This window comes from Onychomys torridus, chromosome 19 (assembly GCF_903995425.1).
Source record: "Onychomys torridus chromosome 19, mOncTor1.1, whole genome shotgun sequence".
NCBI lineage: Eukaryota > Metazoa > Chordata > Mammalia > Rodentia > Cricetidae > Onychomys > Onychomys torridus.
In genome coordinates this window covers 21,964,390-21,992,352 of record NC_050461.1, presented here as the reverse complement: position 1 = coordinate 21,992,352, position 27,963 = coordinate 21,964,390, and the positions used below count along the sequence as shown (strand labels likewise).

At 38.4% G+C, this 27,963-nt stretch overlaps 1 protein-coding gene across 1 annotated transcript; it reads right to left on the bottom strand.

Moving 5' to 3' along the window:
* Positions 1-1,377: 1,377 nt before the first annotated feature.
* Positions 1,378-5,680, bottom strand: Fabp7 (fatty acid binding protein 7). The gene is made up of 4 exons (XM_036169022.1): positions 5,273-5,680; positions 4,701-4,873; positions 3,974-4,075; positions 1,378-1,798 (listed from the first exon to the last, which is right to left on the bottom strand). Exons 1-4 carry the CDS (start codon positions 5,343-5,345, stop codon positions 1,748-1,750), a joined length of 399 nt encoding a protein of 132 aa, XP_036024915.1. The 5' UTR covers positions 5,346-5,680; the 3' UTR covers positions 1,378-1,747.
* Positions 5,681-27,963: the final 22,283 nt, after the last annotated feature.

Below are 27,963 nucleotides of genomic sequence, written 5' to 3'. Positions count from 1 at the left end.
TACTACACCCCCTCATAAACACCCCCACCCCATAGACACTTATATACTAAAACTGAGAGATGAAAGGTTGCCTAAGGAACAAGCAAGAGAATAAAATCTTGCAGTTTTGTTTTAGAAAGAAACTGAGCCAAGATGCTGAGTTCCAAGAGGTTGTAAAGGGAGACAGGGGAGCTTGCCATTCTCAGTATTATTTAGTAGTCATGAGAACTTAGCCAGGCAACTATAATCCTTGTTTTACTTCATCGGTAGAATACATACAGCATTCGCTGCCTTGTTTTATACCATGGGTTGAGAAAAAGACCAAAGAGCATTTTACAAATAACAAAATGTAGTCACATTTGTTTGTACGTACATCACCAATGCAAACTAGCTACAAAAGATATTTGTTTTGGTTTGATCAAGTCCATTGCCATCATCCCTTCTACCCAACCCCAGGAAACAGAAGAATTTGAACACTTTCATGGATTCCCTGCATCTACTTCCTTTTTACATTCTTGATTTAGTAAAGTTCAGTGTAGTGAGGTGTTTGGAGATTCATGCTAAGAATGGAGGACGAAATCAACTTCCTTTTCCTAATTGCCTTAATTTAAAAACCTTGATAAATGACATTGTGATTGCATGTCACTGGATTATATTTATTTTTTATCACATTTTGAAGATTCTCATTGAAGCTGAAGTTATCTGCACTCCTGCCTGGGCCGGCAGCTACTCAGGCTCAAATAAACACACAGACGCTTATATTATTTAAACTGTTTGGCCTAATGGCTTATGCTTCTTGTTATCTAGTTCTATATCTTAAATTAACCCATTTCTCTTAATCTATACCTTGCCATGTGGCTCATGGCTTACGAGTACTTATATCCTGCTCGTCATGGTGGCAACTGACAGCATCTCCCTGCAGCCTTCTTCCACCCAGCATTCTCCTCTCTCCTTGTCCCGCTGCACTATCCTTCCTGCCTGTCTACTGGCAGCATTTTATCTATCAATCAATCATTCAATCATAGCAATGTATATTCACAGCACACTGGACATCCCACAGCACTAAAAATGGAAGACAAAATCAACTTCCTTTTCCTAATAGCCTTTACTCAAAAACTTTGATAAATGACACTGTTATTGCATGGAACTGGATTATATTTATTTTTATCACATTTTGAAGCTTCTCATTTTCTTTCTTTGGACTATTTTTCAACAGCAGAAAGTCATTTTTGTAGTCCAAGTCACTGTGACCAACTTCCTTAGGGTCCTGACCAGATTTATTGATTTAAGTTTTGTCATCAAAGCCACAAAAACAGGGCATCTCCACATTTTCTGGGTCACCCAGTTATTTTATTAATGAATATTTTATACAAGGCAATACTTTTTCAGTGTCAGTTTATGCTATAAGAAAGGCTATTTTATTGAAAACTCTCCAATAGACAGTTCCTAGACAGATTGATGACATTAAAAACAACAGCCAACTTTTTGTAAGTGTTTATACTTTTTATTCCAATTGGGTTTGTATTCCAAAGAAAATCATAAGAAGTATTCCCATCTTTATAAAAGTTTATTATAAAATTGTGGCAAATTACAAAACAGGGACTCTTTGCATATCAAAATTCTATGAGTTGCTTGGAGTTGCATATCTTTAAATTATAATTTTCTGCTTCCACACCAAAGACAACCATCTAATGAGTGAGCAGTGCTGCGGTAGCTGGCCATCTCTAAAACTCCAGCAATGTGAACTTCCAAAGAACTGCCGTCTCCTCTATGCCTTTTCGTAACAGCGCACAGCAACAGTATCACCAATGGTCAGAGTCTGAAATTGTCAAAAGAGAACTGAATCTTTTTACCCAGGAGTATTCATGGCTGAAGTTTTATCGTGTATATGATTTCAATATTAAGCATGAAGAACAAAGACATTTACAACCGTTAAATGTTGCACACACTCTTTGTTTCCTAACCAAACAAAAAGGAACACAGGTTGAATGAGTGAAACACACACGCTCATGTTGTTCAGGTTTCTGAAAATGAAAATGGGGCAGAAACTGACATTTAAAAAAATTCCTTTTGTGTTACATTATTAAGGGAACTAGAACAAATTGGATGCAAGGAAGGTTGATGGTGGTGTCTCACTGTGACCTCAACTATAGGTTTTGCAAGGGAATTCGATTTATGATAAGTTTTCAATCCATAATCTTGATTGATTTCTTCAGAGAATACAAACATCTGAGCTCACAGTATCTGGAATGATTTATTCTAAAATTATCAACTACACACCCTACAGTGTTCTCTCTACTTTAGCCCATGTGAACCTACCCCAGGTGGTATGTGGCAATGGCATTGAATGTTGGCTCTCTAACTCTGATCTCAGAGTTACTATAAAATCACTTTTAAATATTAAGGTGTATGCTCATGATTTTCAAGGATTGGCATGAGTCTCAGAATACAGCATGTCTTTGCTTTAATCTCCATTTCTGAATTCAGTCTTGTCTGATCACAGTCATAATTCCCAAAAGTGACCTTGCTCTAGCTTTCTATAGACAGGAAAGACATGGAGGTGACATCATAAAAAAATAGCTTCAGGACTGTTAGAAATGAACTCTTCCTTAGTTGATAATTCAAGAAAAAGCTCTGCTTTCTGCTCCCCCAACCTTACACATATGAGAAGTAAGTATATTTCAGTTCTGAGTAGCTCTGGCTGTACTCTTAAAGAAGAGGGAAATCTGTTCTGTAACAGCAACAAAAAAGACACTGGCTGATCTTAGCTTAGCAGGAGTTTGTAAAGGAACCCTCAACATCCCCAAGAACAATGAGCCATCTTAACAATATCACTGTCATCTAAATCACATTTCTATTCTTGAAATGGTCTCTATAGACAGCTGACCTGAGCTTCTGGGAGCTCAAGGTCTCTGGACCAACAGTTAGGAAGCCTGAATGGGACGGACCTAGACTCTGTGTGTGTGTGTGTGTGTGTGTGTGTGTGTGTGTGTGTGTGTGAGAGAGAGAGAGAGAGAGAGAGAGAGGGAGAGAGAGAGAGAGAGAGTTGTGTAGCTTGGTCTCTTTGTAAGGCTTCTAGCAGTGGGATCAGGGCCTGTCCCTGGTGCTTAGCTGGCTTTTGGGAACCTTGCCCAGCCTTAATGCAGGGGGAGGAGCTCAGTCTTGCCTCATCTTGATGTTCCTTGCTTTGCTCAAGCCTATGGGAGGCCTGCCCCTTTCTGAATGGAGATGGGGAGGGGGTAGATGGGAGTCTGGGTGATGGAAGGGAATAGTAGGAGAGGAGGGAGAGGAAACTGTGGTTGGTATGTAAAATAAATAAAAAATGTTAATAAAATAAAATTTAAAAACTGGTCTCTATCAGTCTAGATGAAGACTTAACTTCTACTACTAGAGAAATTATTTATAAAATTATTTTTTCTATTTTATAACATTTATATGTCTAGTTATCATTGAACATGTTTAAAATTCAGCTGATTCATTAAACAAAAACTTCAAGGAAGTAACATCAAACAGTTCTAGTAGAAATTAAAGTTTCACCTTTTGTTAAACTCTAAATTATTTGCACTGAGCTTTTATAAACCAAAATACCAAATGTCTAAAATGCTCTTGTGACTTCTCTGAGATTCAGTTACTTTATGTTTTAATATTAGCTATCTTCATATCTTTTCTGAACAATATTTTATATTTGAGTTTCAGGTGAAGGTTGGAGATGCATAGCGATCCTATGATGACAATTCTTGACACACAGTTCTGGGTAAATGTATGTATTATTTTAAGAGTACACATAAGCCACTGAGGCAACAACTGTTCCAATCTTTTAATTCCTCCTGTTTTACATATTATTAAGGAACCTGGGTAGTCACATGCTGCTATAAAAGAGAGAAGGGAGGGAGCCAAAGGAGAGAAACTTAGGAAGAGGAGGCAGGAAAAGAGGAAGAAAGAAAGAAGGGTCGAAGGGGGCATCAACAGAAAATGAAGAACTCTTAGGACTTACCACGATCATTTTGCCATCCTTAATTTCTCTTACACAGTCCGTTTCTTTGCCGTCCCATTTCTGAACATGAATAAGTTTGTCTCCATCCAATCGCACAACAGACTGAGACCAACAACAAAAATGCAGATGATTAACAGGTAGAAGTTGATTTGACTAGACGTCAAGTGACAGGACTTTTGGAGAGTGCCATAACTGAGTAGATCACCAATAATTATTCAAGCAGTACTTCATCCTCTATTACTTCTAGATTCACTGTTATCCAAATATGTGGTCAAATATAATTTGGATGAAATGTATACAACCAGTTGCAAAACTGTTCTATACCCGAAATAAAAACATAGAACTATTTACTCTTCCTGTTTAAGCAAAGCTTTAGTATGAGACTGACTCACTGGTCAATTTGATCAGAGAGAGGAAATATGGCATGGTCTTTCTTTCAAATAAACCGATACTCTCTGGGTAAAGGTTGCTATAAAATGTAAAAAATAAAAATAAAAATAAATTAAATTAAAAAAAATATTGGACAAGAGAAAAAGAGGCTGGTTGTTTGGCTGTGCAAATTACTTGGTGTCTAGTGTACAACTTGTGCACGCTGGAATGTTAACTCTGGTTCTCTCTCCATGAACATAAGTTCTGAAATCTTCCCCCTTTCCACCTCTAGGAAGCAGAGGGATGGGGAGCCTTCATCCCTCCTGAGCATCACCACTCCGGAAAGGTGGCTTCTTACCTTACAGCTCCTTTCATCGATGCTGGTTTCCTCAAACTCTTCTCCCAGCTGGAAACTGATCTCTGTGTTCTTGAATGTGCATTGGGTCCTTATCACCACTTTGCCACCTTCCTGACTGATTATCACCGTCGGTTTGGTCACATTTCCCACTTGCCTAGTAGCAAAGCCCACACCTGAAACAGCAAAAATGGCCAGTGCAGTCAACAGCGACTTCCAGAACAGTTCATAAAGCAGAAATCTGCTTGCCGCTCTGAGAATCCAGAATTCTAAAGAGTAGGTTCCATTCAAACCTGATTAATGATTAGTCCATGAACCATGGTACAGCTGAGCACAAATAAAGGAATATTGAACACCACCCACCACTGCCCACATTACAGAAGCTTCACATTTTCCACAGAATATCAAATCATCCTGTTATTTGGTTCTGGGCAAGAAGGTAAGAAATTAAAAATTCTTTTAAGTGGGCTATGTAAAGTCTAGCATATTAGGACGATATGCTCAGCCTGTTTCACAGAAACCCAGAATCAAAACATAGTGTTAAGAAGAAAACAGCAAGTATAATTTTTACCTACCCAGAGCCTTCATGTACTCATCAAAATTCTGACTGTCTGTCAGCTTCCAGGTAGCGCAGAAAGCTTCCACCATCCTTGCCTTTGGGGTCAGCCGAAAATAGGTAGGAGCTGGAGGAACTGGGGTCTTCACCACCACTGTGATTCACAAAACCCCTTTGCACCTCAGCAGCAGCCCCTGCCTTCTTATTTGGAAACGAAGCAGGCAAAAAGCCAATTATTTGAATTGCTAACTTGTCCCTCTTTCCAGTAGGCTGCCGCGGGGGGAGGGGCTGGGCAGATGGCTCCAATCCTCCTTGTGATTTGCTCAGGCCACTGGGTTAGCGGAGTAGGTCAAGACCCTCCCAGTGCACACACCACAGTCCTGATGCCTGAGAATGCTCCGTAGGAAGTCAGCGGGGCCTGAGAGCAGAGAACCTAAGAATGAGAGAGAGTTTTTTAGGTTCAGCGGAAAAAACTTGGCAACTGCAGTCTCAAACTGGGAGGCAAGAAAAGAGAAGGACAATAAGACATTCAAATTGATTTCCTTAACCAGCATGCTGGTTGCAAAAGAAGACCCCCCCTTAAAGAAAAACTCACTGAAATGCCAGGTTTTTCAGACAAAGGAGTCTGAATGGTGTATTTAATTTTCTCTTATATTTACACGAAGAGCAAAATGCAGACCCAAATACGCCAAACTGAAAAGATACAGGGGATAGGTGAAAACGCAATCCCTAGATGCACTCTGTTTGAAACCTACTCAGCGTTAATGAAATATGATAGTCTGGCTCCCTCTCAACACAAACGCAGTGAATTTAAAGACCGTGTAGTTCTTTCTAAGAATGTAAGAACCAAACCGGAAAGGAAAAGGAACCTCAAAAAGTAAGGTTAGGATTCGCTAATGAGTTAGAGAGACAAAGAGGAGAGTGTTTTCATTCACCTCCTTGAGTGGGCTACACAATCCATGTGGGAAAGCTGGACGGAAGATCATTTAGTAAGACCTTAAAGGACATTTTGGTTTCCTGAGGCCACATCTACCAAAATACGATGCTTGCCTAAGTGTGGAGACAAGAACTGGATGGGGTGGTGGGAATGTGGAGAGATTTGTCCCAGCTCAGTGCACCACAAGAATGGCAGAATTCCTAGAGGGTTCTAACAGAGGAGTTAGAGGGGGTCTGTGAATTTCCCCTTCACCTTGAGATTCTCCCTGCTTTGTGGATGTAGGCCTCCAAAGAAACGTCATTTTCTGCAGCTCAGAGAGAGAGAGAGAGAGAGAGAGAGCCAGGAGTCTGACACCGCGATTGATTGATCCCTGCTTTCCTGCCAGACCAGCTTAAGCCTCAGCTCACAGTAGGTGTGTTCCATTCTACATCACATAAGAAAACAAGGGCTCAGAATCAGCCCATCGCTGCTTTGCTAGCTAGGTGACAGTACATTATCCTTGTTTATCCAAACACCTGAACTGGCTCTGTGCCTGTTTACACAACATATGTGAATAGTTCCACCAACTTGTTCAAATGAACGAGCCCAAAATCTACCAATTGTTTGGAATAGCTTACTCTCCGTCGGAAGGCCTGGCTCATTTGGCTTCCCCAGAGTCTGGCATCGTAATCTCTTGGCTTCACCTGATTTTATAGCGACAACTACCTCACTGTTCTTTCAACTTCTCCTGCAACCAAGCAACCTTTTCAAATACAAGTCTGCCTTTCCTTCCCTACTAAGGACAGTGATCATTTTTTTCATTTTCATTTTGCATTTTTTTTGATACAGTGACTATTTAAATATTTTCCCTACTTTAAAGCTGATTCCCCCTGCCCTGTGGTGTTGTAGCCATTCTTGGTGTATTTTCAATAACTTCGTTGTTGGGTATGTATTTTTGCAAACATCTCGTATTTTTCTTCATTTTCTTGGCTAGAACAGTTTTTTCCACCATTATGTCAAACTTTATTTTATGCATCTTAGGTATGTACAATTGAATTTGTGTGAATTATATGACAGAGGAGTTATTTTAAAATTTTCAATGTAATCTTGTCCTCTTATTTAAGCCTTTCTCTATGTATTCTTCTTGTTCTCAAGTTAAAGACAGAAACATAAAGCAGACCTGGCCCTGACATCAGAAGGAGTCAGGGTGAGCCAGACATGGAAGGTAGTGCACATGTTAGACACCTCATCTTAGTAACTGAAATGTTTGTCCTTATGCATTTGGCCCTTCTATGTTTCAGACAAAGAATATGACAGACAGATGTGTTTGTTCTGATGAAAAGTGCCTATTAATGTAATTCTTCTGTAATTCATAAGAAGCAGTTTGAGAATTTCATACTGATATGCAGAAGAGAATATTGTTATATAGATATCTATAGTAGAATTTTTAGGAGATCCGATCTATTTTGTGACTACCTCAACCAACACATCTGAGAAAATTGGAAATATTCAGTATATAATATATTAACACTGAATAACTCCTGCTTGAAATAGGAGTGTATTTGATGCTCTAAAGAGAAAGTCAGAGAGAAGAACCTGTGTTGTACTAAGGGAGATTCAACAAATACTTTTTCCCAAACTTCCTAAGACTCGGAGTAATGTTTGATTCTGCTGGGGCTTTAATAATTTACATCTCCCATAAAATCAAGAAGGACAGACTGACCTTTTTCCTAGAGCTAATTCCTGTAAGTGTTAACTATTGACAGTGAGACCTTGAAACATTCCCATGACTTGTAGGGCTGGTGATGGGGCTCAGTGGCAAAGTGTGTGTCCAAGGCCCTGTTTTCAGCAAGCCAAGGGGAAATAAAGAAATCCATTATAAAGATCTACTTACTCTAAGTAGTAAAATAGAAAAGAAGGGAGGGCTTTAAGAGGGGCCAGTCTCCACACAAGGCTGAGTCTCTTGCAGCCTGCTTTCCAACAGCCTTCCCCTTTGTCAGACAACAGAGCGAGGCCATAAATTTTCAGCATTGTTCTTAAATTAAATAAATCAAATCAAATAAAAAGCTAACCAAAGTCATGACCAATGTGTCCTGTAAAATTCCCACAGGCAGTTGCTAAGGGAAATAAGCAACATTCAAGACCTTTTCATTTTGAACTTGAACAGAATCCTAATGGAACATCCTCATAGTTAAAATGAAATTTGACTTACGCTGATTGTACTGTCGAGGCACATCTCTCCTATAACTGGCAAGAGAGAAAAGTCCAGATACCACCCCACTTTTCTAAAATGGTGGCACAGATACTCTAGGGGCTCACCTGTCTTGTCTTACCTACACTTCCAGCCCCACCTGCACAACCAAGAAGTTAAATTTGCTCTGTGCCTGAGTGCTTGGAGTAATTAAGATCCCAACCTGCAAGGGGTGGGGAGGTGGTGTTAATGTAATTCTGGTGATTGGATTTGATGGGGAGGGGATGAAGCAGGGAAGAGAGAACTAGTGGTCCATCTGTCCCTTGGCGATGTGAAATTTGTGTTTTGTGGTGTGTGTAGAAAATACCTAACCTGGACCGGAAAGTAACTGGAGCTCTATGTGGTGCAGCTTGAAAAGGTCAGGGAGAAACTTCCTCTAGCCTCTTTTCCATTTTCCACCGTTTTGAACTTTCTCCTTCCTATTATCTAAGTGTTCTATTCCCCATATTTTCTTAAGCATTAAATAGAAAGGAAGTCCTTAGATTCCTCTCAGGTTGACAAAATGAGTCGGAAGACAATTTCTCTTATACCTAGATTGTTATAAAAGTTTCAGGACCTTCCCTCCTTGGAGTATTGATGTACAATAGCCCTGCCCAAAAAAAAAAAAAAAAAAAAAAAAAAAAAAAAAAAAAGCTCTTCTTTCAATCCCTTATTAACTTATGCTGTCATTTAGCATTTAGCTCAGATATTATTTCCTCACAGGAGACCAGTTTAGAACCTTGTGGTTTTGTCATCTAATGCCTTTTCCACATATCACATCACCTAAATATGTTCACAATTCATTGTTTAATACCTTTCTCCCTCACAGAAACACAAGTTCATGATTCACTATTTTAATCTGCAATATAGTCCATGCTCATTGTCTAGTACAACATGAAATCTACACTGTGTGCTCAATGATCATTAAAAGAATGGACAAAACAGAGTGAGCAAGGGAAACAAAACTCCTGAAAGAGACATTACTATCTATATGGTCTTTTTCAGGTCTTTATCCTGATGTTTTTCTCTTTGCAGATTGTATGATCCCCAAGGTGAAATAATGAAGTTTCCTCTTCATTCCCATCACACTAATGCTTAGGTATGTTACCTCTCTAGTTGGCAGTGTGAATCCAGGAGACTGGAGCCTTAAAATGAGGCTAAGGTCTCATGTATTCAGAGCATCAGACTGTTGGTATTCTGAGGGTATTGTGAGGGTTAAGCAAGGTCAAATAAGTAAAGTTCACATAAGTGTGGGATATATACAATCACAAGGACAACCCACGTCTGGAAACATCATCTGATTGATAATAGCAGATGAAGTAATCTGTAGATATAGTAATAGTAGAAGGGTAATCTGAAGCAAGCCCACTCCTATTTACTACACCTGAGAGGAGCTGAAAGCACATTCTAAGGACAACCCATGTTACAGAGCAACAGAGGTCAAAAGAATTTCCCCTTGTTTTCTTGGGGTTTTCTTACAAGCTCTCAGGATTTTCCTCACATAGCTTCATTCATAGATTGTGTTTAGACAGGATAGACAATAAGACTCTTAGTTTTTAGATTTCTGTTTAACATTTGAGGAAAACACATACACACTAGTCTGGGAGAACATTTAAATGCATCATGCACTCATTAATGCAAGTGTGGAACAATCTTGTTTCTTGTCAAGTGAGGAAAACTAATGATAACAAATATACATAGACAGTGCCCTTTCGGTGTATTCTCAGGTCTGCTTATTATGGGTTATTTTTATTTGTATATTGACAAGGCTTTTGTTTATTATCGTTGTTCTTATAGTCCTTGAAGATTTCTGTTTTCTTTGTACATAATAATAGGTTTCCTGCCCTCCATAATAGGTTTCTCTGCTGACACAGTGAACTATATCAAGCCAAACTGAAAAAGTATATTGAAAGGTTTATTTGAGCAAAGCAACTCCCAGGTGGGTTCTCCAGTCCCAGAGATGGAGGCCAGAGAAACCACACCCACAAACGAAGGCAGGGAGACTTTATAGGATGTAAGCAAGGTGTGATGATGTGTCTGCCACAAGCTGGGTTTGTACCCGAGTATGATCAAAAGCTGAGCATTTTAGGCAGGGTCTTGGGCAGCTGGCAGCTTTAGGGGAGGTAGCTGTAGTAGCTACCAAAAATGCAGAGCTAGGCTTTTTGGTGCCTTACCTTTGTTTGGAGATTTTCTGAGTGGGCTGAAGGTTCCAACCAAACATCCTGACCTTTTTGGGTATATGAGTGCCAGTTCAAATCTGGCTACTTCCTTCCTGTAGGCATGGGACGATGTAGAGAGGGGGAATTAGGAGTTGGTGGGCTTGTGCTCAGCAGGAGGTATGGGTAAAGAAGCGGTCAGGTAGCTGTCACCCTGGAGACCTCCCAAATCCATTATCAGAGGAAGCAGAGAAGACAAGTTGCTAGGAGAAAAAAAAGACAGATTATTACCACTGGCCCTATGAATGAGGCTAGCCACAAGAAGAATGAAGATTGCCAGAAAGAATGGAAGGGACATGTGCTCTGGTTGTATTGGAGAAGTTCTTCAAGCAGTTTGTGGAGTGACTTGATATTAGTTTCCACCAGGCCAGATTCATTGATACACTAGCAACTCTCTTTCCCTAGGAACATGCAGGGGTGGTAGTTTGAATGTAATTGGCTCCCAATATCTCATGGGGAGTGGCACAATTAGGAGGTGTGGCTTTGTTGGAGTGGTGTGGATACCACCTGAGCATATGTCAATTGACTTCCTGTTGTCTCTGAGTCAAGATGTAGGACTCTCAGCTCCAGTACCGCCATGCTCCCCATCATGATGATAAAGGACTGAACCTCTGAAACTGTAAGCAAGTACTCTCAATTAAATGTTTCCATTCATAGGAGTTGCCATGTTCATGGTTTCTCTTGACAGCAATGAAAACCCTAAGACAGCAGGTGTCTATAAAACTGCTGGGACGGAGTTACACTTTGGTGTCATAGCAAAGGCTATGGTTTTGAGTTAAAAGGCATACGTATTTTCCCCCACGTTTTAAGAGCCTGATATATGTTTTAGCCCAATGAAAGGCACCCTTAAATTTATACTTAGAAGACAACCAAAGGGATTTTAAAATCTTGAGCTTGTGACTGAGTAGTAAATCATCAGTGCTCCATCAGTTTGTTAGAATTCCATTTATCAATGCTAAAACTCTGAACCTTCAAAATCTCAGCGTAACAATAGCATAGAAAGGATTCAGAAGTCCAAAACATTTTTATATACCATAAATCATTTACTTATACATTTACAACTTGCATTTATACATCTTAAATAATTTTTCTGTGTTCCTTTGGTGGAAAGTTACATCTGAAACCCATTTATCCTTTACTATAAAGCCTGTGAACAAGGCAAACCTGCCTGTATTTTTTTAAATAAGAAATTTAACTAGCCAGGTGGTGGTGGTGCACGCCTTTAATCCCAGCACTCAGGAGGCAGAGCCAGGTGCATTTCTGTGAGTTCGGGGCCAGCCTGAGCTACAGAGTGAGTTCCAGGACAGGCTCCAAAGCTACACAGAGAAACCCTGTCTTGAAAAACCAAACAAACAAAAAAAAAAAAAAAAAGAAAAAGAAACTTAACTAATGAACTGAACTACCAAAGTGAGGGAAGGGTGTTAAACTGGCAAAGCTATCACATAAAATATCAAAACAAGGTATAAACAATAACTTGAATACAACTAGCTGTTAAAGGAAATTATTCAGGATCCATTGAAGGCCGAAGAAATGACTGGAGCTGTTTTTAACAAAACAGGATTGAATAAGAAATGAGATGCTTGCAGAGCTAAAAAGTTGAGAGGAGAGATCTCAGGCTGAGCTAAGCTTACAGGAACACTCTCGGTTAACTACCAAAGAAATCATCTTCCTGCACGAAGTGTTTTGTAGTATTGTTATGCAGTTTCAGGAAGCTCCTTCCCCATCTGATGGCTTCAGTAAAATTCTGTGAAGCATTAATCTAATTAATCTTTAACAATAAAAACATCAACAGTCAAATATCAAGGTCAGAACCTGAAAGATCAGAGAAGCAGGGAGCAGCTGCCAGTCACTTCTGATCTCTACTGTTCCTCCATCCAAAAAATCTGAGTTCCTCTCTCAACCCTGCCTATTACTTCCTGTCTCCTCTCTTTCTACAATCCTCCAAACCTCTATGCTCAATTTAGGTCAGCTACTGGCTAGCTCCACCCTCTGACTCCAAGCAAGCTTTATTTGTCAAACCACAATCAAAATATCACACATTTCCCCCTTTTGGTCTAAATAAAAAGTGAAGGTTTTAACTAACATAAAAAAAAAAAAAAAAACTATATACAGTAAACACAATAACTATATACAAATATATTCGGGCAAGAATTACATTAACAATGTCCAGTCCATTTTCACTTAACAAATTCCAAGAAAATACTCCATTATCTACCCTATCTTAGTGAGTCTACAGTGTTGTACCTAATTCACTTCCTGTCCTAACTACTATTATCAACCCAAAACTATCTTATGTCTCTCAACTTTATATACTTTACACTTCTTTTCTCAGTTTCTTTTCTGAATTTGGTAACAAGGAAGAGTATAACTATCTAGTCTTCACCTCCATCAGAGACCTGAGAAGGATATACTATTACCTGAGTAAACAGGAAGTGCAGAACAAACAACTTCCAAAACTAAGAAGTGACAGAAACAGCTGGCTACCCAGGGAGTCAGCTCTGTAGCATTGGGCCATCCATTCTCAGCCTGCAGGTCTAGAATATCTGACAGACTTTTCTGTGAAACAGGATTTTTGAAGGACTGTCCTATCTTGTCTTGGCAAAGTTTGGCAGTCACTTTTTTTTATGGCCTGCTTGTCCAATTTGGGCAGCATACTGTCAGCAGTGGAGGCAAGGTCAGTTTCTTGCCCAGTGGCTAACTTTTGCCACAAAGAATGTAAAACTCCATAAAGAGTTTCATTGATGACCATCATCTTTAAGGCAGATTGGTGCTACCACCCATCAGAACCAAAATAACTAGTCAGAGGCTTATATTAATTACAAACTGTTTGGTCTATGGCTCAAGCTTCTTGCTAGTTAACTCTTTCATCTTAAATTAACCCATTTCAATTAACTTATGTATTGCCATGAGGCTGTGGCTTCACCAGTCTGCTGACATGTTGCTCCTTGGGCAGTGAACTGGTTTCTTCTCTGGCTCTGCCCTCATCTCTCTGTAGCTCTCTTGGATTTCCCATCTGGCTTTTATCCTGCCTTATCATAGGCAAAAACAACTTCTTTATTAACCAATAGTAGCAATATATATTCATAGCATACAGAAAGACCATCCCACAGCACTTCCCCTTTTCTATCTAATCAGAAAGGGAGGTTTTCATTTTAATATGGTAAAAGTATATATAACAAAAGAGTTATAATATATAGTCTATTTGTATTTGGCAAAATTAAAGACAATACTCTATCATGTATCCTATTTTTGTGAGTCTAAAATTTTATATGTAATTTACCTTTTATGATAATTAAGGAAAACTATAATTATAACTATCTAGTCTTCAACTCCATCAAAGATCCCAGGATATAATATTGTCTAAGTAAACAGGAAGTGCATTACAAGCAACTTCCAAAATTCTAGAAATGCCAGAGATATCTGGCTGCCTGGACAGTTATCCAAATTTCTTCTGCAACATTGGCACATCTATCTTCAGCCTATAGGTCTAGAGACTCTGGCAGACTTTTTACTGAGGCAGAAAATTTGAAGGATTGTCTTGCCTATTGGCAAAGTTCATCAGTCACTTTCTCTGTGTCCTGCAGAATGTCTGGCACTATCCATCTTGCCTTGTTTTGGCAAAGTTCAGTGGTCACTTCCCCAGGCATCCTATATGTCCAGTTTATACAACATATTTTCAAGAAGTCCAAGCAAGAGCAGAGTCTTGCCCAAATGGCCAGTTTGGCCAAGAAAAAGGCAAACTTCCTTATGAAGTGTCTTTGATGCCCATCTTCCTCTTTCAAGTAAATTGGTGCTGACAGGAGCAGACATGTCTCACTGTTGAGAAAAGTCTATTTTCTTAAAACATTTTAAATGCCATATTCTTTAGGTCTTTGAAGTATTTGAAGATTACCTATCTGAAATATATCTTGCACATCTAGAAAACCTAATTAACAAGACTATAAGTTTGAGTATTATGAATTACTGTAACTTGTATTTTTAATTATACATTACATTTTAAATGAGCTGCAAGAACATAAAACCTTAAACAAGAATAGAAATACATACATATATATATATATATATATATATATACACAATATAACAAAGTTAACTTTCAATAATCTACATTTTTATCCTTTCACTTCTACATTGTCCATTTCCATTCATTCCACCTATGGCTTTGGATACCAGCCCCTAGGGCATGGCCTCTTGGCTAGCTTAAGATCTGGGGAGCACATAGGCAGGCCCCTTCACTCTCAAGCTCTTGGATGGTGAAAACCAAGTCAGGGACATGAAACAGCATGGGACCAATTCTCAGCCTTCCAGGGACTCTGCAACTGAATTTGCCTTATCTTGTATCAGTAAGTTGTTCCCCCATACAATCCATTATTAGATAAGTCTTTTCTCAATAATCTATGAATTTCCTGCATTACATGTTTCATTGTCATAAAAACCTTATGTTACTAAAACATCTTAAATGTCATATTCTGTAGTTCTTAGAAGTGTTTGCATACCACCTATCTACATAAAATATATCAGTTTGACCTTAAAAACATACCTAACATGACTACAAATTTGATTGTAATAGGTGACTAATTAGTAACCTTCATTTCTTTATTATCCTAAATAGTTTGTAATAATAACTTTCAAGGACTAGAAATTTACATTACATTGTTAAATGAGCTACAAAAGTACAATAGCTTGAACAAGAGTAGAAACATATGTACAGTACGTTCTAACAAAAATAACCTTAAATTGATAACAACATACAAAAGTATCTTAAACAATAGTAGAAGCATAATATAGTATAACAAAAATAACCTCATATTTGTTTCAATACACAAAAATCCACACCAATGTAAAGTATTTAAGACTAGTGGTTCCTTTTTTGGCTTAAAAGTACATTCAATAATCTACCCTTTTATCTTATTTCTATATCCCCCCTTTTTCTTTTCAGAATGAGATCCCTGAATCTAATTTCCTTTGTTCAACTTTTCTCCTAACGATGACAAATATCCATAATCCACTGAATGACACACAAGCCAATCAACTCTACTTCATCTCTCACACAGACCATGGGAAAGAATCAATAAAAAGGTAAAAAGATCTTGTACATCTGGCTTACTTCTAGAGAGTCATAGATTTTTTAAAATTTTATAATTAATTTAATTTTACATATCAGCCACAGATTCCCCTGTCCTCCTGCCCCTTGCCCTTCCCCCAATCCACCCCCCATTCCAATCTCCTCTAGGGCAAGGACTCCCCTGGGGATTCAGCTCAGCCTGGTAGATTCAGTCAAGGCAGGTGACTTTTTGGAGCTGGCTTTTTGGAGCCTGGGCCTATGCTAGGACACTTTGCTCAGCTTGGGTGAACGGAGGAGGGGAGAGTCGTAGATTCTAAAATTCACTCATTGTTAGAAATACTTTAGGATATATGTACTCCTGTCAACCCCAAGGTTTCCTACAAAGACTTCAACAGAGGTGACCTGAGATTACTGAATAACACAGGTTTAGGATGGATATTTCCATATTTATTTTACAGAAGAAAGAAAATCTTATGTGAGTACTTTACATAAATATTTTCCAGATAAACCTTAAGCCATTTGTAGATGAATTGCTAAATGGTCTTATTAAATAAAGCTGAGAGCCAGATATTGGGAGTAAAACTGAGAGATCAGAGAAATAGGAAAAGCTACAAGCCAACCTCACCTTACTGACCTTCAGCTTCCAAAAGAGACTTCCTTCCTTCCTGTATAGCTATGCCTATATGCCTTTCTGTTCTCTATCTCATTTGCTCTCTCTGTCAAGCTACATCACTTCCTTTTCCTGCCTAGCTCTGTTACCTCTTGTCTGTCTGTTCAGACCTCCAAACCTTCATGGTTAATTAGTGTTGGAATTTAAGGCATGTGCCACCACACCTGACTATGTTTCCAGTGTGGCCTTGAACTCACAGAGATCCAGACAGATCCCTGCCTCCTGAATGATAGGATTAAAGGCATGTTTTACTATAAAGGCCTGACTTCTATATTTAATATAGTGGCTGGCTTTTTCCTCTGGTTCTCAGATAAACTTTATTGGGTTGCACAAATAAGATATCACCATAGCCTTCGCAACATATTATTTTCTAGACAATTTATGGGAGCAAGTGTCAATAGAATTTGGACAGTAATAGCATTATGAACACATCATTGAAACTTCTGATTATTTTTCCTGTGCTAGTTATTTGGAAAGCATATTATTATTTTTGAAACTGTGACATTAACTTACATTTTCTTCATTTGCAAACAACTTTTCAGAAGCTGCGGATGTTTCTCAGTCTGTGGAGTGATTGCTTGTTGTCAGGTCCAAAGGAAACTCCATTTCCCCCAAATTTTCGCCATCATTTCCTCTACCAAAAGCCAAGTTTCCTCTACCAAAAGGAACAACTTCCCTTTTCATTGGCAAAAGGAACAAATGGCTATTTGTGATGCCTATTAGCATACCAAAGCTCATGTTGGCCTCCAGGCTCCCCTAAGTATCACAAGTACCTGTGGTACGGTTCAGACTCTGTGCTGGCATCCCAGCTAGGCTCTACTCAGCTCTTCTTGCCTGCCCTCACCCTAAGCTTCCTCCACTTCAGGAGCTCCCCTCCCCTCAGCTTCTCCTTATAACCCTACTGTTCTGGCGACATGCTGTGCTCTCTTTTGCCTTTTCTTTGGCCCACTCTCCTTGTCATCATTGTCTCTTGATTTGACCCCTCTCCTGCCACCTCTTTCTGCTCTGTGCCTTCTTTCATGGCCAGTTCTAGTCTTCAGGTTGTATTCAGTCTACTACTTTCTCTCTCTGTTCTAGACTCTACAAGATGCCACTGGCTGTTCTCTCCTTCATATCTACAATAAAACAACAACAACAACAACAACACCACAACACAACAAACAAACAACACTCCCCCTTAACCATACCATGGAGCACACATGTCATCAGTTTATAGACCTACTATGCAGGAAGCTTTGGGTGTGATCTCCAAAACCACATAAAACTGATGATGGTAATGTGCGCCTTTGATGCCAGCATTCCAGAGATGGAGACAGGAAGACGGGTTCAAAACCTCAGAGGCTACCCTGAACTGTGCAGACAGCTTAAAAACAAACAACAACCAAAATAACCTTTTAAAACTACAAGATAAATAGAAGATATTGCAGTTTCCTTGTGTTTGATGGTGTTTGTAATCATTCAGGAGTGAATTTGTACATATTTAAACTGTATAATTTAGGAAATGGCAGAATTCCCTAAGTTTTCTGTTCATCATTTAATATTTAAATAATTTGGGAAAAGCTAATGCTTTGAAAATATTTTAATGTCTTGATAATATCTGCATCTATGGAGAAAACTCAGTAAGTTAAGGCATTCCTAAAACTCAAACATTCACTGAAAGTGTTTTTCTACTACCACAGGTACCTACAAGAAGGTAGTAGTCACCAAAGGGAATGGCAAAATGTATGTGAGAATCGATTTTACATACTTGTATGTTCTTAGAAATGAACTTACAGTGAAGCATGACTCCATAAACTATAAATTATCAACATATGTAATGTACAGATGATAAATAAGCAGCAATTTTAGAAGATGTCTGAGTCTTGGTGAGTGTATACTGGCTTTCTCACAGCGTGGAATGTAGCATGTAAGAGAAAACTGAAGGTGAGTAGGAGGCACTACCTGCAGAACCTTTCCATTTGTGAAAGGAACCCTTGCTACCATCATGATGTCATCAAATTACAAGGTGAGTTTTTAAGTATAACTTCCAGATTCCTGCTGCTGATACCTAGGGAAAGCCTGTTGTGCCAAAGTTAGATGGAATCCAATTAGTCAAGCACCAAATCCTGCAGCACCATGTCTTCTCTCTGAGACTCTTGGTGACACTATCTAGGCTCCAACAGGTCCAGTCCTACAGTTCTGTTTGCCATGAAACAGTAACCTGGCTCAGTCCAACTCCACTCCATGCTGGCAGTTTCTCTTTGAAGATGCTGTATAGTCTCAACACCTCCAATATCTTCTGTCTTCACTGAAACCTAGGGTTTACCTTTACAGCATGGTTTCTAGGGGCACCCTTGTAGGAAATGCAATGCTGCTATCGATTGCTTGGCCTCAGCAGCTTTAAGAAACATCAGTGAAGGCCTTTGTATCTCTCTAACTCTTGTATGTTGAATATCTGAAAAGCCAAGACTGTGTGGATGATTACAATATCTGTCTCTAGTTTGGCCCCTTCTCCCACAGCTGTGGTGGCTTTTATGTACTTTGGTAGCTGAGTCTAGGAAAATATTTAAGTGGTTCTTTTGGGGCAAAAACTTCCTTCAGTGGTATTCTTGGGTCAATCTCTCTACATGCAGATGCATTTGATTCTTACAAACTGAAGTCTTCCTGCAATATTACTATTCTTTTAAAAACAACTGCATTATTATTTTTATAATGACTTTAATATTTCTATGTATTCATAATAATACTTTTAAATTATTATTATTTACTATTATTATTACTGTGCCACATGTGGAAGTCAGAGGGCAACTTGTGGGTGTCAGTTCTTACTTTCTATCCTGTGAGCCCTTGTGAGGTCTTGTAAAATGATTTCTTAAAGCAAAGCAAAACAAAACAAAGATACTCCTCAAACAAACAAACAAAACTCCGATGTCTTTAGTATATCATAGGTATACAGGATTCCCATAAAACAGAAGCAAGGATCTCTCCAGAGAGAAGAGATCAGGGTAAGAAGATGAGTCAGATGAACAGGGAGGGACATTTAAAAAGAAGGTTTTTATTTTTATAAAATGAAATTTAAAATATATTATAAAAATATAAAATAAGAATAAAGAAGTTTTTTAAAAGATTCAGAAATAATAATAATTAAATAGAAGAAATTAGATGAATGTAGAGACAATAATGACTAGAATATTATCGATGAAGAATTTCTAAAATGGAGAGGGACTATAAGTAATATAAACAGAAACATGATAAACTAGAGAAATGCAACCTAGATACAGGTTATATAAAGAAGTATACCAAAACAACTGGAATAACAATATATAAATTCTGAGGAAGTTTTTCTGTAACTGATGATTAAGTATTACTGATATAGGTCAGTATGCCACACCATTTGTGATAACAGATAAAAAAGAGACCCCAAATTTTCTAAACCTAGCAATGATTTGAATCAAATATAATTCAAATTAGTATACATAAAAATAAGGGAAGTATCCGACCAGAGAAAGTGATGCTTAAATTTTAATAATAACTATTATTATTAAATAGTAGTTTTGCTATCTTCTTTACCAGTAAGTTTAATGCCACAGACATTTTTGACATTTCTTTATTAGAGTAGAAAGCAAAGCATTTCTTTGGAAACCCTTTAATTGACACTTTCCTTATAACATTCAACACATGTGACTTACCTATAGAAATAGACCACTGGGCAGTGCACATTTTCCTCTGGAATTACATCTCTTGTGGGTTTAGTGAAGTCTTATTGCAAGACAGGTAGTTGATTGGGTCTGCCCCTGAAATATGCTCAAAGTTGACATCAAGTCATGTTTCCCACTCCTCAGGCTTAACTCCAGACTTGTGAACAATGACAAATATATTAAGTCAATGATTTTTATCTCAAAAGAAAGGTACAACTACATGAACACCTTCCCAAACTAAAAGGTTCCGTGTCCATGCAGAAGCCAGTTCAGCTGGAAAGACTGTTTGCGGCTGCTTGTCGCTGTTGAAGCCTCCAATACCAAAGCCAAATGTGCAGATCTTTTCAAAGAGGGGACAAATCATAAACAACTGGCCATGTCTCACTTCAAGATTTCCTTTGAGTAGTTTCTTGTCAAAAATTCAATAGATTACAATTGAATTAAAATTTATACACTTTCTGAGAATATCATGTCATTATTATACTTAGTCTCCAGTTTAGCCACGAGGAGATTTTTAAACCATTTATTCAAAAGTTTGATATTTCTTTCAGTAACATCCTCATGTCTACATAGGTTTGGGTTCTTGGCCTGATTATGCTCTTCAAGCGTTGTAAAAATGAACACAGTAGACACAATATTGAACAAAGCTCTGCAACCAGAGATTTGTATTGTAAATCTTAAATCTGTTAAATCCAGTACTTAGATTAATATACTGATCTCTGAATGCCCTATATTAGAATCCTATTATGAAAAGATTTTCTCTAAGACTAAAAGTTTACTGGCCATGTTCAAAGCACAGAATATATCCTTAGACAAATTATTTAATCAGGCTCACTTGTCATTCATCATTTGGAAATGATAGTGTTCCCCTGGATAATTTTTTTTTGGTTCTTCTTTAATGTTCTGTAATTGTTTGCTATGTCTACATTATTTTGCCAGTTTTCAGGTTTAATTTCATGGAAACCTGAATTGACAAGAGGAGGGATCTTTGACCTTTGTGTATGTTAACAGTTTACTTGTAGGAAAACATTACCTAACCCTCATGAAGCAATCGCTAGATGCTTTCATGGTTCTAATTCAAGGCAAATAAAAAACAATTCTACTGAAATAGCACTTGGGTATACAAATGTCCTTCATGTTTTCAAAGACAGAGTTGGGGGAGGGAGGCAGAGCTGGGCATCAATGTTTGAGCTTTTCAGGTAAATGAACCTGACTTTAGCCTGGAAATCCCATAAATGGAAAAGGGTCAATAGTCTGTTACAAAAAGAGGACATTTACTCTTTGCTAAAAGAATCACCCATAAAAAACAAGATGTGCAAAGAATCAATTGGATTATGAATATAAAATAGTCTCCAATCTTATTTTTCCAGAATCAAAATGAGAGGAAAGACAGCTAAATGAGTCAAGAATGACTACAACACAAAACAAGAAGGAAAGTCAGCTAATTAGAAAAAGATGAAGGAACAAAGGGAAGGAAGAACAGATGGATGGGGCAAATGGAAAACATAGAGTCACAGGTCAGCATCATTGTCAGCGAGACATAGTGACAGATGTTTATAATCTCAGCACTTGGGAGAGACGGGCAGCAGGATGAAGAGTTTGAGGTCAGCCTGGACTACACAGAGAGATCCAGCCTGACACCACTGAAGTCTGGGGTACAGCTCAGTGGTAGATAGAGCACTTGCCTAGAACGCACCAAGCCTTAAGTTCCCAGCAGCACACACATCTTACACACACACACATACAAACACACACACACACACACACACACACACACACACACACACACACAATGCCCATAAGAAATTTACGTTAACTATGATGTCACTCATCATACAAGTGTTAATCCCACCAGTCAAGACTAAGATCACTACCATTGTTTAAAATCAAATTTGAAGCATTCTTTAATTAAATACTAGCCAGGTGGATGAGCTCTGGCCAAGTCCATACCCAGGTTCCTAGAAAAAGGCTCCAAGTCATCATTTGCAGGGGCTTAAAAGGGTAAAATTTTTAACCACATTTCCCAGGAGGTCCAGACGGGCAAGCATTCATCCTAACATACTCTCTCACCTACATCCAATCAGGGGCAAGGGTACAACCTGATGTATTTCCTGCTCACGTACCTCCTGTCCACATGTGAGCAGGTGCAGATGAGCCAAATAAACTTGTTTAGGAGAGTGAAAACATGTGGCTTGTTATCTCCCATAAACAATAGCCTCCAGCATTTCAGGAAATATCTGTCCTTGGGCAAGGGACTTACAGATCAGAGGCATCGTTGTTTTATGGATCTCTTAGGCACAGTAATTAAAACTTAAAACATAACTTTGGTTCTCACACAAGTAAAGAAGTGAAAATTTTATCATGCAAATGAGAATCATAAGAATGGTGAAGAGGTTAGATTGTTAAGAGACAGTGATCCTTCACTAGGCAGGAGAAAAAAAAAATAACCCTAAAGTCTTATTCTGTATTATTTCTTGCAAGGGCAGAAGAGAGTAGAGAGAATATTCTTTATCTTGATTACTTTGGAGAGTGTCTGAGTCTACATATTTGTCAAAACTGTTAAACAGTATGTTCCAAATAGCTACGTCTATTATATGTTACAGAACAATTCAATCTCTCTCGTGTATGCCTGTCTCTTCTTCCAACCTGCCCCAGGTGCCATGAGACCACTGAAGAAGATAGATAGGTCTAGGATTGCACAGAATACAGTTTGTTGGAAGATTTACTGACAGAGGCATGCAGCCAGACAGCAGCAAGATCAGTTAGATTCCTGTAATTTGGGTTAGGAAGAGGGGTGAATTTATGGGCTGAAACAACAGTGACTTTATCTATTGTAGGTAATACTGAAAAGACAGCACATTCCCGTAGTGAAGCCTCACATATGACTTGCATGACTTTGTCTTCTTTCGGCTTTCTGGGAAACTACAGTAAAACCAATCTAGGGTGTTCTGGCTAGGTTTCTGCTGCTGTGATAAACACCATGATCAAAAGAAACTTGGGGAGGAAAGAATTATTTAATCTGATACTTTTAGGTAGTAATTCATCACTAAGGAAAATCAGTAACTAAGCTTGAAGAAGGAACTGAAGCAAAAGGCATGGAGGGACACTGGTGACAGGCTTGGCTCCAGGCTTAGGTTCAGCTATGCTTGTTATAGAGTCTGGCCCTCCTGTATAGGTATGGTACCACCCACAGTGGGCTGGGCCCTCCTGCAACAGTTAGCAATCCATGCCAATCTGACAGAGGCAACTCCTCATTTGAGGTTCGTTTCTCCCAGGTATGTCAAGTTAACTACTGAAGCTAACTATGGCATAGTAAACTTGGGGACACTTGGAGATGTTATAAATCAAACTGGCTGCAGTTGCATTATGTGAAATTGAAGCACGTAAAATATATTATTTTACTAGGGTTAGGGTTAAAACACCATCAACCTTGGGATTTCCACATGAAGCATGAGCAGGCTGAAGTAGAGCTTCATGATTTGTGATAAGTCTTTTTGATCAGACTCCCAACCACTGAATTCTGCCTCCATGTACTTTTTACCATAAAAAATGAGTATGTAAATGTCTCTATGCCTTATTTCCTTTTAAAAATGGGTGTTATTGTCATCCCTGTAAATTTTAAGTGCATTGCTTTATTCAAATAAGTTGCTTAAATTAGTGCCATAACAAATACTTGATACAGTTTAATTATTATCCTATGCTGTGTCCTCTTCTGCTGGTGACAATGTCATGACATTATTTTAATTCATCAAAAGCAGAAGAGAGTGACAAGTCTAGACTTTTATTCTAAACCAGTTTTAAACAGGAATTATCTAGAACTAGTTTGCATGTCTAGACTTTTAGTTTGAGCAATGATAGATGCTTCCAATAAACTGCTATAATTTGCATACACCCTAGTAGGGCAAGTGTTAGCTAAATACCAGGAACATTTCCATGTTCTTGTCACCAGTTTTGGAAACTCCCAGGAGGAACCTCTGGGCTCTGTGTCATGACACTCTTCTCAAAGAATGTGTTTCATAAGTGTGTTTTAATGGATTAATGACTGGGAGGGTGTGGGACTTGTCTGAGTATGTAGAATATGGCCCTGCATTGTAACAAAGGAAAAGCCCAAGAAAAGAACAGCATATGAACTCTCATCCCAAGAGAGTTTCTCAGTAGGAAGATAGAGAAGCAGAGCTGGAGAAGAAGTTCAGTTGTAGAGCACTTTCCCAGCATTTGTGAGGCTTCAGGGTTGATAAAAGTTCAAAGTGCAGTGTTACTAATTGCTGTCCTATCGAACATTAAATAACATTTAATATTTTACACGTTTCATAAAGACTTTGTCCACATAATATGTGTATGCTCATTTATTCATTCACAACTAATATGTACATGTTAATATACTAATATGGTTGTGGAATATTATTTTAATACGTATTACATTTGTTTATGCTGTGGAATATTTGTTTAAGGATTCAAAGATGTGTTGCATTCTTATATGTTGCATTTGTTTAACTCTGTAAAGTTGTGTTACTTTGCCTGTCTAAAACACCTGATTGGTCCAATAAAGAGCTGAAGAGCTAGTAGCTAGGTAGGAGAAAGGATAGGTGGGGCTGACAGGCAGAGAGAATAAATAGCAGAAATCTGGAAAGAAGATAGAGGAGCACAAAAAGGATAAGGAGAGAAGACACCAGGGGCCAGCCTCCCAGCCACACAACCAGCCTCAGAGTAATGAGATAAAAATAGAGTAAGGCAAATTATAAATTTTTATAGATAGCTTTAATTGTAGACAGCTCCATAATAGTATTAGGCACTATTTCAAGGCACAATATACATGTGGAAGGGTTATCTTCAATAACAATGAACACAAATTAACATTTCAAAGCATTCTGTCTTATGAATTTTCTTTTTTTAAGAGGTATTTGTTAATTTTTTATTTTATGTGCATGAGTGTTTACCTACATGTATGTAAGTGCACCACACGCATGCCTAGTACCTGCAAAGGTCAGAATACAGTGTTGGGTTCCCTGGAACTAGAGCTACAGGTGGTTTTAAACTGTTATGTGGGTGCTGGGAATCGAACTCAGGTCCTTTACAAGAGAGGTAAGTACACCTAAATCTGAGCCTACTCTCCAACTCTATTATGAACTTTCTTAGGCATTTTTCTGTTGTTAAAATATTTATGTGGTTTGAATTTGTAACTGAGAATGTGGCTAACAAAATCATATACAGAGAAGATAACCCCCATGAACTCTCATTCTTTGTTCTTATATTGTTCAAACTATCAGCACTGATTTATTTTAGAAAGCATACTCAGATTTTCTTTTAGTTTTTAATTTAAATAAGAAGGATTATTCTGTATGGAAGGGGTTAATACAATCATACACTTGGAAGAGAACCAGCAGTCCTAAACCAGAGAGAAGAGAGAGTGAGCATCCACTGTGGCTGAGTGAATTCACAGTTTCATTTCTCATTCAAAATAAGTTTCCTGTAATCACATCGCAGTTTTTATATGCTCAGTTCTACAGATTTTTTCAAATTATACTTAATTGTGTTTATTTTATATAAAATTAGATATTTTATTCATGAAATCACCAGCTTGTAAGTCCTATAAATTGATGGAACAAAGAGGGACAGTGTCACTTTCTATGACCTACTGTATCCTAAGGACGCTTAGTGATGAGTGACTAACAAAAGTCTAAATCAATTCAGATACACATCCTAGTGAGAGGCTGATTTCTAGCCCATTTTATGTATAATTAAATATTAATCACTATACTAATACTCTTACTTGAGACCTATTAGACAATTTCTGAATCACTGGAATTCATACACAGCACTTTCCCATCCCTCTGCTTGAAGGATGCATCATGAAAGAAAACTCAAAAGCTTCATGAGGGGGAGAAACCTCAAAGACACTGGATGTGAATGCTCAGCCCAGACCTGGGTATGTCTCTGTTTTTCTGTAGCTGAACTTGATTGCTAACTACTCCTACTTCTAACAGCAGAAATTTTTTGTCATTTTTCTACAAATGAAGTATAATTTATGATTATTAAGTGATTTGAGATGAGTAAATAAAGAACTTCTTCCTCCTTCTACTTCTCCCTGACATTTCATTTAATATCTTGTAAGAGCCAAAGTTACATTGTAAGTTTTAATTACTATACCTAAGGAATCCATAAAACAAAAAATGTCTTCTATCTGCAAGCCTCTTGTTCAAGGACAGATAGTTCCTGAAATACTGGAGGCTATTATTTATGGGAGATAACAAGCCATATATTTTTCACTCCCCTAAACAAGTTTGTTTGAACTATTTACACCAGCAGCACTTGATCACATTGTAGGCAGGAGGTTCACAGGCACGAAATACATCAGGATGTATGCTTGCCCCGATAGGATATAAGCTAGAGGTATGTCAGGATGTGTGCTTTCCTCAGATTGGACCTGATGGGAAATACTTAAGCTGCTGCTTAACTCAGGGCCATCTTCTAGAAACCCAGAGATGGACCTGACCAGAGCTCATCCACCTTGCCAATATTTAATTAAAACTTGTGTCAAATTTGGTTTAAAATTGTGGTAGTGGTCTTATTCTTGATAAGTAGGATGAACAATCTGAAGACAAGAGCACAGAAGGGACATATAGTTAGCACATTAGTATCAAACTCTCTAGTCCCAGGTTGTCTTCTGTGAAAGTCAGCTCTCATCCTCATTTTATCAGACGCTGATGCTGTCTCCCATGGGAGAAAGAGGAAATTTAAGAACAAGTACAAGACTTTTGGCTGGAGCAACAGAATGCACCACAATTCTTATTTTTATAAAGAAACTAAATGAACACTGGATGGAAAGGTAGTAGTCAGTAGTTCTCAGTTGGAAATAAGTTTAATATATTTATTAAACATTTAAGACCTCTATAAAGTAGACTTCCAAACACTGAAATGTGGAGTTCATAAGAGCAGTATATGAGAAAGTTCATTGTAAGTGTGTGACTAAAATCCACATTAGTAGCTATAACCCATCTTAAAAGCCAGGGATATTATTGCATCATCTACCCTGTAGCTTTCAGCGAGTGAGTCTATACTCAGAGAGACACACTTGATTGACACAAAATTGAGAGACACAGTTGAAAGACACAAACAGATTGAGTCGAATGAATCAGAATGTATGAGGATCCCAACAAGAAATATGAAAAATCTGCGTGTATTGGCACATGCCTGAGGTTTCAGCACATTGGAGGCTGACGCATGACGATCATGAAGTTAGAAGTCAGCCTAGACTGTACATCGAGACTCTGCCTCAAACACTGAAATGGGAGAAAAACAAAACAAAGGCAGTGTCACACCCCAGAAGTCCAGGAAGTAGTGCTTCAAGGAGTGGTGACCTGTCAAATGCTGGCTGGAAGTTTGGAAAGACAAGATAAAATCGATTTTCAGATTGTGTAATGTAAAGGTCAGGCAAGTCTTTGATAACAGTGATTTGCATAGCCTGAAGGCTTAGGAGAAATAAATAGGACACTGAGAGTACAGGCAGATCCTTCAAAGAGGTCTATCAGAGAGTAGGACCAAGGAGCTACAGCCGTGTAGATTCTGGGGAGGCATGGGACCCTATTTTAAGTGGATGGTATCACAGCATAATGTTTGGTGAGTAAAGAGAGATACCAATGTCATGGGAAGGGACAAGAAAAGGAAAAGTCCTGAGAGTTGGATAGATTTTCTGTGTGGACATTGAGGTTAAGGGATGAGGACTGCAGGAACCAGACCATGAATAGAATGATCTTGACTTCTTAAAGAATAGGCATAATAGGAACCTGTTAGATTGATAAGGGGCAAAAGAGAGAATTACCTTAGAATATGTGCTTCATATGAAGCCATGCTCACGCGCGCGCGCGCGCACACACACACACACACACAGAGAGAGAGAGAGAGAGAGAGAGAGAGAGTAAAAACCCCTGCCTCCTGA

Coding starts and splice junctions, on each gene's coding strand:
- Fabp7 (XM_036169022.1), bottom strand. CDS start 5,345: ATGGTGGAAGCTTTCTGCGCTACCTGGAAGCTGACAGACAGTCAGAAT. Junction 4,076..4,700: donor TCGATGAAAGGAGCTGTAAG/GTAAGAAGCCAC, acceptor TGTTGGTCTCAG/TCTGTTGTGCGATTGGATGG. Junction 1,799..3,973: donor AGGATGGCAAAATGATCGTG/GTAAGTCCTAAG, acceptor TGACAATTTCAG/ACTCTGACCATTGGTGATAC.